We start from the raw sequence: 13,606 nt of genomic DNA, 5'->3' as shown, positions 1-13,606 counted from the left end.
CACGAGGACTCATATTATCTTTCTGATGAAAGCAGCACATGCCTTGGTTACAGAAAGTGAATATGAATGGAACAAGGTGAAATTGTTGCCACATAAACGCATCAGACTGCCCGAGGGAGAGTGTGTGTGGAGAACAGAACTGACAGCAATGCTCCTCCCCGAAGCCTGTGTGCCATCATGAAGACCTGAACAAAACCCATATCACACCTCTGCTTATAGCTCTTTCCACACCAACAAAAAACACATGCTCCTTCATGGATAGGCAACGTCACTGATTTTTTAGGGGGGCTGAAAATAAATGAAACCATGAATATCCCAGAAGGCGAAAAAAAAAATGAGAATGCCACTAGTCTTTTTTTATTTGCTGTAGTATTAACCATATTTAATCCATAACATAAAAAAGTCAGAAAATGTGTATTGTACATTGAACTGCATAAAATAAAATAATAATAATAAATGTATTTGAGTATTATATTGATTTGCTCATACTCAGACTGATTCATTAAATCTTTTTATAATAGCACAAACTAAATAAAAGCTATTCTTACATTTATTTCATAAAAAAATCAGCAGATTAATTAATTAATTATACATTATTAAAAAAATAATGCATGAATAATTAATTAAAATATTTAGATTGATTGATTGATTAATGTATTCATTTTATTTATATTTTGATTGATTGATTGATTGATTGATTGATTGATTGATTGATTGATTGATTGATTGATTGATTGATTGATTGATTGATTGATTGATTGATTGATTCATTCATTCATTCATTCATTCATTCATTCATTCATTCATTTTATTTATTTTTTATTTAAATAAAATTTTGACCATATTTATCATATTGAGGGATCAGAAATATGCACATATCAGTGCAACAAGTGCCTTTATAAGTTTAAGAATGGTAACATCTGTACTAGAAAACAATAACTGCTCATTATTATGGAATGCAACTCTATATCAGAGTTCAGTTCCAAATTGGAAGACTCTGTGCAATTTGAACGGAACTGCGAGTGAAATACTCCACAGCTGTGTACAGTTTACTCACTCATAATCATGATGTTGGCATTGGCCAGGATGGTGCCGTGTTTGTTGGTTGCCTCGCATTGGTAAACAGCACTGTTTTCTGGGTTTGCATTGTGGATGGAAATTGTGCCATCTTTCAAGATCTTCCTGTTGGATGTTGGGACCTCTGAAACAGAAATATAGGATACAAGTTAAGTTAAAAAACAGAATTGCAGGATGCACTTGTGTTTGGAAGAACTTTAATAAAAAAAAAATAAAAAAAAAAAAAATATATATATATATATATATATATATATATATATATATATATATATATATATATATATATATATATATATATATATATATATTTTTTTTTTTTTTTTTTTTTTTTTTTTTTACAGAAGAAGAAACATTATCAAATATACTGTGATAAATTCCTTGCTCTGTTAAACATCATTTGGGAAAAAAAAATCTAATATCAAAGGGGGGCTAATAATTCTTACTTCAACTGTATGTGTATATATATATAATTTTATTTCAGCTAGAGTAAAAGCAGTTTTTACATTTTTAAAAAAACATTTTAAGGTCAAAATTATTAGCCCCTTTAAGCTATTTTTTTTTCCGATAGTCTACAGAACAAACCATCATTACACAGTAACTTGCCTAATTACCCTAACCTGTCTAGTAAACCTAATTAACCTAGTTAAGCCTTAAATGTCACTTTAAGCTGTATAGAAATATAAAAATCTAATAAAATATCTAGTAAAATATTATTTACTGTCATCACAGCAAAGATAAAATAAATCCGTTATTAGAAATTAATTATTAAAACTATTATGTTTAAAAATGGGTTGAAACAAAGCTGCTCTCCATTAAACAGAAATTGCAGAAATAAATAAACAGGGGGCTAATAATTCAGGGGGGTTAATGATTCTGACTTCAACTGTAAAGACAAAGAAAAATTGGTGACAATTTGTATTAACAAAGTTACCTCATGTAATGCTTGACAAGGCATTGAGGAAGTAATAAAACCGCTCTGATTTATGCTCTGTATTACATGTCATAATCATAATTGTCAACATTTTAAGTCATATATACACCTTTGAGTAAACTTAACTTGACAATTCTTTGGTTACTTTGGATTTACCATTTCAAGTTATGCATTTGGGTAAATGGTATTTAAATTGTATTCTTTATTCTTTAACATATTTTTATAAACTACTAGAGACATGTCCTCCAAAAACAACAACAACAACAAAATAAATAAAAAAAAATAAAAAAAAAACATCAGTGCAAATATGCAAATGCAATATTTGACCAGATAAAAAAAAAAAAAAAAGTGTTGCTTTGACAAATTCATTTTATTTTTTGCCAATAAAGGTTATCAGACATTTATACATATGGAGTATGTATAATTTCGGGTTTGACTGTATTTATGCAGTTGAATTCAATATTATTAGCCCTCCTGTGAAATTTTAATTCTTTAAAATAAATTCCCAAATGTTGCTTAACGGACAGAAGATTTTTTCAACACAATTGTATACTATATGTAATCCAAATACAAGCCTAAATACTGTACAGGACAGAAACTGAAACTAGAATTTTTTTCTTAATTTAATTCAAGTTTTTTTTTAATTATTATTATTTAATATAATAAATAAAAAACTAAAATAAAACATAAAACTGTTACTGTAAGATTGTAAGAAACATGTATCTACCGTTCAGTGGCCGCCCGTTAACTCTCCATCCTACAGTAGGTTGAGGATTTCCTTTCACGACACACTTGATCAATACATCAGCTCCAATCGTCACCAGTTGGCTTTGAGGTTCAATCTCAAACTCAGGAGGCTCTGAGTTACATAAAACATTATATTATACACATGACAAGATAAATGCAAATCACAGTATTAACAGCAGAGTCAGTCTAGTGCTTTCTTTTTTGCAAACGCTTTTAAAATATAGACAAAATTAATAGTATATCTATGCCTCAAAGCCTTGATTTTATTTTTTTTTTATTTTTTTGTGTTAAAGGGATAGTTCTCCTGAAATGAAAATTTACTTATTATTTACTGACCCTCAATTGGTTCCAAACCTTTATGACTTTCTTTCCTCTGTTGAACACAAAAGTAGACATTTTGACGAAAAGTGGAAACCATTGACTTCCATTGTATTTGTTTTGCTTAGTATGGAGGTCAATAGTTACATATTTCCAGCTTTTTTCCTGAATATCTTGTGCTTTTATTTTATTTATTTGTTTTTCCACACAAGAATTAATTTTGGAAACAGCTGCGGGAGAATAAATAGTTGGGAATGTTTAATTACTAGTTGACTATCCCTTTAATATCAATATGACATCCACCTTGACTAAAGTACAGAACATTATATGTGATAAAAACAAATAAACATTAAATATAAAGCAAATCAGAAATATTCTCAGACATTAAAAAAGAAAAATGTGGTTGAGGTAATTAAAAAAAAATAATTGATGTAATTAAAGGATTCTATTATTACTGTTGGAAAGTTTTTTCTTCGGACAGAAGATGGCGCTCTTTTACCACAAGAAAATAAAACCATGATATTGAAACCATTCATAAAGCAATAGTGGCATATTTGCTGTGGTTATAAAATGAGATTAATGATGTGACTCACCCTCTACTGTCACATGAAAATGATGCACCACCTCTCCGTGGGGATTTTTGGCTCTGCACATATATTTGCCTTCATCCTCCTCATTCACCATCTCAACAGTGAGCAGCTTCCCATGACTCTCCACAACAACCCTTTCTGGAAGCTTGTTGAAGCCTATTTTAACCCATTCCACCTTTGGCGTGGGGCTGAAAAATGGTAAATATTATAATTAAAACACAGAGACTGTTAATTAATGTGCTGGTTTAGTGAGAAAAGAAAATGTAAAATCACTGTGCACAATAAGTAAAAAAACTAATAAATAAATAACCATTTTAGATCAAGAATGAAGGATTCACAATCACTTGTGTATTTTTTAATGGGACATTCTCCTAGAAATGTACATTATCTGTCCCAGAAATAAAAACATAAATACAGTGAATAAAAAGTATTTCATTGCAAAAACTTCTAAAATGGACTTATGGTTGATTTCTGAGTTGTTTCACAGAGGAATAGGCCATTCCTTTACATTTTCATTTTCAGATTTCATATTTCTTTGTTAAAAACCTTACAAATTTACATGCCATGTCATTGTCCTTAAACTGTTATTTAGGGGGGAAAAAACATAGCTAATTTAAGTTGTTATCATTCACATCATTTGATCAAAAGCATGACATTATAAATCAATTCTGCAAATACTAACTATTTTACAATTGTCCTAATGTTTCTGTCAGTCCTGTCACATTTGCATTAAATGTACATCTTTAAGGCTATGACTCAGAGGAAGTGACATCCTTTGATGGAAGAGAAGCTGACAGTGATCAAAGATGGGTTCTGTCATTGAATTTTATGATTGTATGCTTGTTTTGTATGATTTTTTTGAGGAGGACAAGTCTAAAGGTCAGGCCCTGTCACAGCAAAAATATACGTTTCTGGTAGAATGTTCCTAATATCAGTCCAAGACCCAAATAGCTGAGTATTCTTAATTAATTTTTATTTTTAAATTATTTTTATTTATTAAGCAATAAAAAAACCCTATTCAATAATATAATTGTGTGTTCACTTTTGCAGTTTGGCAAAAAATAAAAAATAAATAAATAATATTAATAATAATAATAATAATAATAATAATAATAATAATAATAATAATAATAGTAGTAATAATTTGGTCGTGGTTCACTTCACGTTCAAGTGTTTTTTTGTGTTTTTAAGATCAAACCTAACACACAAATAACTATAAAAATATTTAAATAATATTAATTACAATTGATTACAATTTCTACACTGCAGTACATGTGTTTTTGTCTTATTTTCTTATTTTCTAGACAAGTAAAAACATTGTTTTTTTTTTTGTTTTAAAAAATATTAATTCAAAATGAAATTTTAACGACATTTTGACATAAGAAATGATAAGTCAAAATGTTGTGAGATTTTCCTTACAACAAGCTTACTTGTCTTAAAAACAATTTTGGAATTCTTGGAATTTGTAGATATTTGGACTAGAAAAAAGTCAAAATTTAGCATTTTTTATAGCTTATCAGAACTCATGGTTGGCTTATAAAATGTATAAAAGAGTCAAAACAAGTAAGAAATCCTCTATTAGAAACAAATGTCTGTTGTAAAGAGATGTAATTATGATGCCTGTATTAAACTATAATCAACAACACTATGATTATAAAAAAGAAACTAAAAACAGCATCTGTCCTGTTTACGATAGTATTTAGTGACTTCTCGCTCCATTTTTTATTTGTTTAGATGTTTTAGTGCATGTTGTATTCATATTTCTGTTGAACTCCACTAGAGATTGTCTGGAAAGAGAACATTAGTTGTCTCTGTAAGCTTGTTTTGTTATCTATGGTTCAGAAAACAATGTTTCCAATTTTTAAAAATAAACCACAACAAAAGAGCTGAAGCTGCCATATGTGAACACACCTATAATTACAATCTAAGCACTTTATATTCATGCAGCTTGATTCTGTTAAATACAGATTTCATACAAGAATTGATGTTGAAGCATCTCCACTAGATTTGAAATGCATTTCAAGTGATGCAATAAACTGTAAATTAATGTCTTAATTAGATCAGATTAACAAATCAACTGAAGTAATAAATCAAATGAGACAATGACACTTACAATCCCTCTGCTATACACTCCAACTGAAGATCTTCACCTTTCACCAGGCGTGTATGTGACTCCATTCCTGTAGGCGCCAACAGGCTGGGCTTCCTCTCCAACAGGGAGTTTGCTTTAGAACAGTAAAAAAATATAATATAATATAATATAATATAATATAATATAATATAATATAATATAATATAATATAATATAATATAATATAATTTAATATAATATAATATAATATAATATAATATAATATAATATAATATAATATATAATGAAAACTTAATGGAAAAAAAAATCACTTACACATTTGAGTTATTTTTTATTATTGTATTATTGTATTGTATTAATATTATTATCTACTGATGAAATGTAAAATCAAACAAAAAGTGCTCAGGGGTAGCTTAAATAATTTGTCAGTGCTCTTTGGATAATGGATTCATCAAAATAAACAGCAAAAAACAATAAAAAAAAATAAAAAATATAATATACTATAAATATTTACCGGTTCATTCTGTTGTGGCGACCCCGGATCAATAAAAGGACTAAACCGAAAAGAAAATAATTGAATGAATAACTTTTTTTTTTTTTTTACATTTTGCGAGTTCTTTGAACTGATTTTTGCTGTTTATACTGAAGAAATGTGTTTCAAATTTAAAATGTATAAAATGTTGTCATTTATAAATATATAATATATAATTTAATATATATATATATATATATATATATATATATATATATATATATATATATATATATATATATATATATATATATATATATATATATATATATATATATATAATATATATACATACACACACACACACACATACATATATATATATATATATATATATATATATATATATATATATATATATATATATATATATATATATATATAAAGGGCTCTAAAAGAAATTTTATTATATAACAAAAAAATTGAAAAAATGTTAATATAATATTTAAACATACTTAAATTCATTTTCAGACAACATATTCCCTATTCTAACTTTAGAAGAGTTAAGAAATGTATTTGTGGAAGAATAATCATAATTTTACATTTTTAATCTGAATAATTAAAGATATTTATTCTCTCAAATTGTCATTTTCTGAAGCAAAAAAATCTAATAGACAGTATTTTTAATTTAAATTGATGAAATGTTATCTGACCTAGAATATAACTAATATTAAAATTTTACTCAAATCTATTCCTAATAAATATCACAAATCCAGCAAAACTGCAAATCTCATACATATTAAATCACTTAAAAATAATGCACATGCGACACTAGTAGAGAAAAAGAGTTATGGATGGCCATATGGATTATTCCAATCATGCTTACAGAAATCCTTTGAGATTTGTACATCTAGGCTAAAGAGTAAGCAAGTGTGATGTGACATGGGATGAGATAATTACTCAGAACTAATTAAAAACAAAAGAGCTGCTTTATGCCCATGAACAGTACTGTCGCATCTCTAATGAACATCACTCACCATAACCTCTGCCGCTACCAGAGCTTGAGTCCTTCATTAACTTGTCTTGAATGAAAAAAATGAAGACAAATAAAGGGAAATATGTGTGGCAATGCAAAATCAAATGAAACATAAGACATAAAACAATATGGAAAGACACCGACAAGTCATCACAGGAAAGAAATCAATGTCTAAGGTGATTTGCTGATGTTCAGCTAATCACTTGGAGATTGACTGCATGATACATCAAAACCGATGTGTTTGAAATCAATGCTGGTCATGTCAGGAAATGATCATGTTCTGCAATCGAAGGATTATTTTTACATACTGCTTTTGACCACCATGGACATAGCGGTTTTCTGGACGATAGTTCGGATGCGAGGGAAGGCAGCAAAGCAGCAATAGTCTCTGCGGCTATCAGTTTCAACGGTGTTTGAGAAGTACAGGTTTCCATTCAGACCCACTGACACTCTTTCGTCCTGCTCGATGTGCTGTAGACCTGTGAAAAATGAAGGTTAAAGCATTTAAAGGGATAGTTTGCTTTAAAAAAAATTACATTTACTCATTTAATCACACTCAAGTGGTTCTAAAGTTTTATGATTTTTTTTTTAATACAAAAAAATTATATTCTGAATAATGCTGGGGGAAAAAAAAATCTGCCATTGACATCCATAGTACAGTAGGTACACAAATTACTATGAAAGTCAATGTCTGTTTTTTCCCCAAAAATTCTTTGGTAAATTTTAGGTAATATTACGTTTGGAACAAGAGAAACAATTAGAAATGATTACTTTAATGAGCAATACATTTTACTAGTTAACTTTTTACACATCTGACGCTAAAGTAGAAATCAGTGATCCATTTTAAAGGGGTAGTTCACCCCCCAAAATTGTAATTTACACATTATTTACTCACCCTTAATTGGTTTTAAACCAGTTTGAGTTTCTATTTTCTTTCACTGAACACAAAAGAAACTATTTCAATGTATGTTAGAAACCAGTTATCATAAACATCCATAGTATGAAAAACAAATACTATGTAGGTCAATGGTTAACAGTTTTCAATATTTTTCAAACTATTTTCTTTTGTGTCCATGTAAAGAATTTTTAGCTACGGGTGAACTATTGCTTTAAAGTGCACCTATTATGTTATAGTAAGTTTCGTATTGAGATCTTCTACATTTAATAGATGTACCATTCCTCCAAGTTCAGAGAAACATGCTGGTTGTCATAAAATAAAAATGTGGCATCACCTCGTTTCTCACAGGCCTTGTTTACACTTGGCATTAAGATTTCAAGCATGGTCGAATACACAATTGATCAGATTGCTTTTAGGTGAGGATGCTCATGTATTTAAAAATTAATCAAACAACTAGAACAAAAACCACTATTCAGAAAGATTACAGCTGTTGATGCACACTGGCCAGGTGAGATTTAAACTTTCAATTTTAATTTGAAAGTGAAAACAAAGATATATTTATTTTATATATACATAAATCCTGAAAGTCTGCTCTGCTGATTGGTCTGATGGCTTAGTCTATTGTGATTGCTCTATCACATACAGAACATGTCAAAAACCAATCGGTCATTACAATATCCGAACTTCAATCTGGTGGCTTCCTAAGCACTTGCAAATATAATGACATAAACAGTAATGATAATTTCACCATATCACTTTAAATCATGCTTCTTCGAAAGTGAACTTACCTTCATGTGGCAGGAAGAAGAAAAAAACATCATTTCAACATATCGCCAACACAAACCAAACTCTTTTAGGCCTCAGATACAACTACAGTTATTGAGGGTCAAAGCATAATATCTATGATGTTTGTGGACAGCCAACGAAGAATATGAACAATATTAATCAGATGATCACTGAAAACACTGCAATTAATTTAACCAAAATAACCTACATTTACTTACTTATTGTCATCCAGTAGATTTGCAATGGAGGGATCCCTGTAGGTGGATTGCACTCTAGAATGACTGACTGACCTTCCATCACCTCAATCGGATCGATGATCTCTTTGGGGAACTTTGGGACATCTGCAGAATCAAACAAGCTAATTGAATCAATGCATGCCATTACGCACCATTTCACAAATTAAGCCACCATTAGGTGGCAGTGTAAGCCAGACATTCACCCTGAAGGCATTCCTTGAAAGAGATTGCTTCTCAAATTTAGACCCAAAGCCTGGAAATATCACATCAGTCTGCTGTTGAAACTTCTGTATAGATGAATGACTGGTTTTGTTTGGTAACTGATTACTTTGTGGCCCGGTTGCATCTTTGGAGATTTGTGTGGTGTATTTCAGAACACCATGAGAAATGCCATGTTGGGAAATGATGGAGAGAGAGAACAAAACTCATTTTTCATCAGCCACCTACTCCAAGGCAACACACACTGTGATGAAAGGCAACAAAAGCTTGAGGGTTTCTAAAATGAATATCCCACTCAGGACCAGAGCAGTTGTTTTATTGGACACCAGTCTTTATATGTACTGTTAGACTTTGCTGAAAACGTACAGTTGTTTACTGCAAAAATGTCCAGTAAAATACCAAATGCATTCTTTACAGTTTACTACTGTATACGCATAGCATTGTGTGTAACTTTAAAACTTTAACAGCAATTTACTGCATATTAGGAATTTGCAGTATTTTCATGTAATCAAAGGACAGCTACTCTAATTGTAGACAGATACTGAAAAAAATATGAACAGCTTGTATCACAAAATGTATTTAAAATAGATTGATGAATGAAACTTTTATAAACCAATTAAGATGGATATAATAACAATGAATGATACAAATACTGTTTTACATGACGCTTTTTTGGAATATATTAAATTCAAAAGTAAAAACTAAAAAATCAAGATTTTGTACTGCCAGTGTAAAATGTAAATAAATAACAGTAAAAATACTGTAAAAATTGTCATACTGTAAACTTTAAATGTGGTAAATGATATTTTACCATAAAAAGTAGTTGCGGTAAGGCTATTTTATTGTAAAAAGCAATTGAGGTAAGACTCTGCTACTGTAAAACGCATTTACAGGTAAGTTATTGTAAAGGGGCAGTTGTGATAAATTGCTGGCAACAGTGCTGCAAAAGTTCAATGAAATGGTACAATATAATTTACAATATCTCATCGCATCTCATTTTCGTCAATTCATCCGGCGCCAGGTTGCGGGAATAGCAGTCTTAGGAGAGAACTCCAGACTTCCCTTTCCCCAGACACTTCCTCCGGCTCCTCCGGGTGGATCCTGTGGTGTTTCCAGGCCAGCCGAGAGACATAGTCCCTCCAGCGTGTTCTAGGTGTTCCCCGAGGCCTCCTTTCAGTGGGACATGCCTGAAACACCTCCCTAGGTAGGCATCCGAAATAGATGCTCAAGCCACCTCAGCTGACTTCTCTCAATGTGGAAGAGCAGCGGCTCTACTCTCAGCTGCTCCCGGGTGACACAGCTCATCACCTTATCTATAAGGGTGCACCCTGCCACCCTGCGAAGTAAACTCATTACGGTTGCTTATATACAAGATCTTGTATTTTCGGTCATGACCCAAAGCTCATGATCATAGGTGAGAGTAGGTTTGTAGATTGACCGGTAAATCGAGAGCTTTGCGTTTCGGCTCAGCTCCTTTTTTACCACAACAGACCGGTATATCGACTGCATCACTGCTGCATTTACAATATCATCAAATACAATAAAATACAATAAGTTACAGCAAAAACATAATAAAATGTGTAACAGTGTAAAAAGCGTCATTACGCAGCATAAAAAAGCATGTTAAGTGTGACGTCAAGCGAAACGGCTCTTGAGTCCAAAGGCTATATTAAACTGATTAGGAAGACTCAACAAATGCTAATAATAAACGTTTACAAAGCGATGTAATATTTTGAAAATCACAATCACAATATATATATATATATATATATATATATATATATATATATATATATATATATATATATATATATATATATATATATATATATATATATATATATATATATATATATCCATGTCTAATATCAGAAAGTGATATGGCCAGAAAGTGATACATTGGTCATTGAAATATTGGCCAGAAAGTGATACATTTTTATTATACTGTAAATTGTCTGTGATGCAGCAAGTCCATAATTGTATATAAAATTCACTTTAATGTGTGATGTGACAACAAAATGGTCATAAATTAATATTTTCTCAATTCAAATGAGTAGAGGCTTGGATCTTAAGTATACCATACATCACATCTTAACAAGCGGATATATTACTCACTAGGAATAATGAACTCAATTTCTTCTGACATGGCTGTCCCCAATTTGTTGGTTGCAAAACAGCGATAAATGCCCTGGAATTCAGTGAGATTTCCGGTATTGGGAATGATGAATGTTCCGGAATCATCTAACGTTATCAATCTGGTGTCCTGATACGGATCAAAGTCTTGGCCGTTCTTTGTCCACCTGAATCTGGAAAGACAGAAACGATCAGTGATTAAATGAAATTACAGCACTCAGCATGTGTCCTTTGAAATGTGATGAAAACAACAGTAGTATGCAAAGAGCACTCTACACTCGGGTCTTCCAATGTAAAATGACATCAAATGCTCAGACGAGGCTTTGAAACGTGCTTTGAAACGACAGTGGGGCGTTTCTGGTGTTCTTTTGGTTTGATTATGAGCGGTTCTCTCAGTCTAACTACCCTGCTGGATTTCCATGCTGGTTTGGTGCTGCTGATCTAGCAGAGCAGTTCACCCACAAAAATAGCTGGTGATGCTGATCAAGCAGCATGACAGCACCGTGATGATGCTCCTGCGGTCGTTCTTCAAGGTCGTTTCTTCCTTCACTGGTCTAGTTTTCAGTGCAAAACTAGCACATGCAGGTAATTAGTGGAGGAAGACAAATGATAATAAGATTTTAGCAGTATATGTTATTAATAAGAAAGTTTAACAGCACTGTAAGTTTCCTACACTGTTAATGATTTTTTGTAAATTACACAGTAATGAATTTAACTGTAATATGACCGGTATTTTACTGTAGGACAGTTATGCAGTAAGTTACTGTATTTTAAAGTTGCATTGTGAAAATGACTATATATGTTACAGTAAAGATACGCAATACTATTAATACATAAATAGAGCAAGATTAATGGTGCTGTAAATATAAATGTAGTATTTTGCTGTAATCGATTTACAGTAAGTTAATGGCGAAGTACTGCCAGTATATTACTCTAGGTTCTACAGGTAATTGTTAACAGTGTACAATTACTTCTAAAATGATTTAAAGGAATATTTTGACCCAGAACTGAAAATTCTGTCATCATTTACTCACACCACACTTATTCTAAACCTCCTGACTTTCTTTCTACTGGTGAACACAAAAAAACACTTTCTTTTTTCAAGAAAGCTGGCAACAGATCACCATTGACTTTCATAGTATTTGTTTTTCCTACTGTGGACGATAATGGTTATCACCTTTCTTCAGATATCTTTGTTTGTGTTCAACAGAAGAAACTCTTGGAACAACCTGAGGGTGAGTAAACAGTGATTAAATATTTAATTTGCTGAGTGAACTATCCCTTTGAATACAATATTTGTAATCAGAATGATGGTGGAAAAACAGGAACTGTCCATAGAATACATCCTACCTTCATCTGGTTACACTAGTGTAGTGTGAAGAAAAACATGGACCCATTTTTATTGATTTATAATTGTTTATTTATTTTTTAAATATAATTTTAGCTAAAAAAAAAAAAAAAAAAAAAAAAAAAATTATATATATATATATATATATATATATATATATATATATATATATATATATATATATATATATAAATATATATATATATATATATATATTTATTTATTTATATATATATATAAGTTGTTTAATTTAAACAATATATATATATATATATATATATATATATATATATATATATATATATATATATATATATATATTGTTTAATTTAAACAATATATATATATATATATATATATATATATATATATATATATATATATATATATATATATATATATATATATGCAGGATATCTGTTTTTTTTTTTTTTTTTTTTTTTTACTTGAGCAAATATGAATAAAGTGATAAGTAAAGCAATAAATTGATTGAATAAAAAATATTTGTAAAAATAAAAACATATTTATCACATTTATTGAGTGCCAAATCTGCATTTTAGAACAATTTCTCAAGGATCAACATGTCTAAATGAACATTTTTGTTTATTGTAAAAAACAATGCTTAAGTCAGATATTCTGCTTTGAAAATATCTGTTAGGTGCCTTAACATCTGTCTTTGTTTTGGTTCTTTTAACTCACCCAATGCCAGTTTAGCCAATTATA

The 13,606-nt window shown here is 30.2% G+C and overlaps 1 protein-coding gene across 48 annotated transcripts in view; it reads right to left on the bottom strand.

Moving 5' to 3' along the window:
• The window catches only part of chl1b (cell adhesion molecule L1-like b), a 168,569-nt gene that overhangs the window by 46,605 nt on the left and 108,358 nt on the right, over positions 1–13,606 (bottom strand). For 29 of the 48 annotated variants that reach the window (XM_017356687.3, XM_073954482.1, XM_073954468.1 and 26 more), the window contains 8 exons: positions 11,518–11,708; positions 9,166–9,288; positions 7,572–7,742; positions 7,265–7,309; positions 5,777–5,888; positions 3,667–3,851; positions 2,736–2,867; positions 1,058–1,201 (listed from right to left, as the gene is read on the bottom strand). In XM_017356687.3, coding sequence (XP_017212176.2) covers positions 1,058–1,201; positions 2,736–2,867; positions 3,667–3,851; positions 5,777–5,888; positions 7,265–7,309; positions 7,572–7,742; positions 9,166–9,288; positions 11,518–11,708 — 1,103 coding nt within the window. The remainder of the gene's footprint in view (positions 1–1,057; positions 1,202–2,735; positions 2,868–3,666; positions 3,852–5,776; positions 5,889–7,264; positions 7,310–7,571; positions 7,743–9,165; positions 9,289–11,517; positions 11,709–13,606) is intronic. The other 19 variants (XM_073954456.1, XM_073954465.1, XM_073954475.1 and 16 more) reach the window with 1 other exon arrangement.

The sequence above is a fragment of the Danio rerio genome, chromosome 6 (assembly GCF_049306965.1).
Source record: "Danio rerio strain Tuebingen ecotype United States chromosome 6, GRCz12tu, whole genome shotgun sequence".
NCBI lineage: Eukaryota > Metazoa > Chordata > Actinopteri > Cypriniformes > Danionidae > Danio > Danio rerio.
Note: the sequence above shows the minus strand (reverse complement) of the source record. Positions and strands in the feature narration are given on the sequence as shown.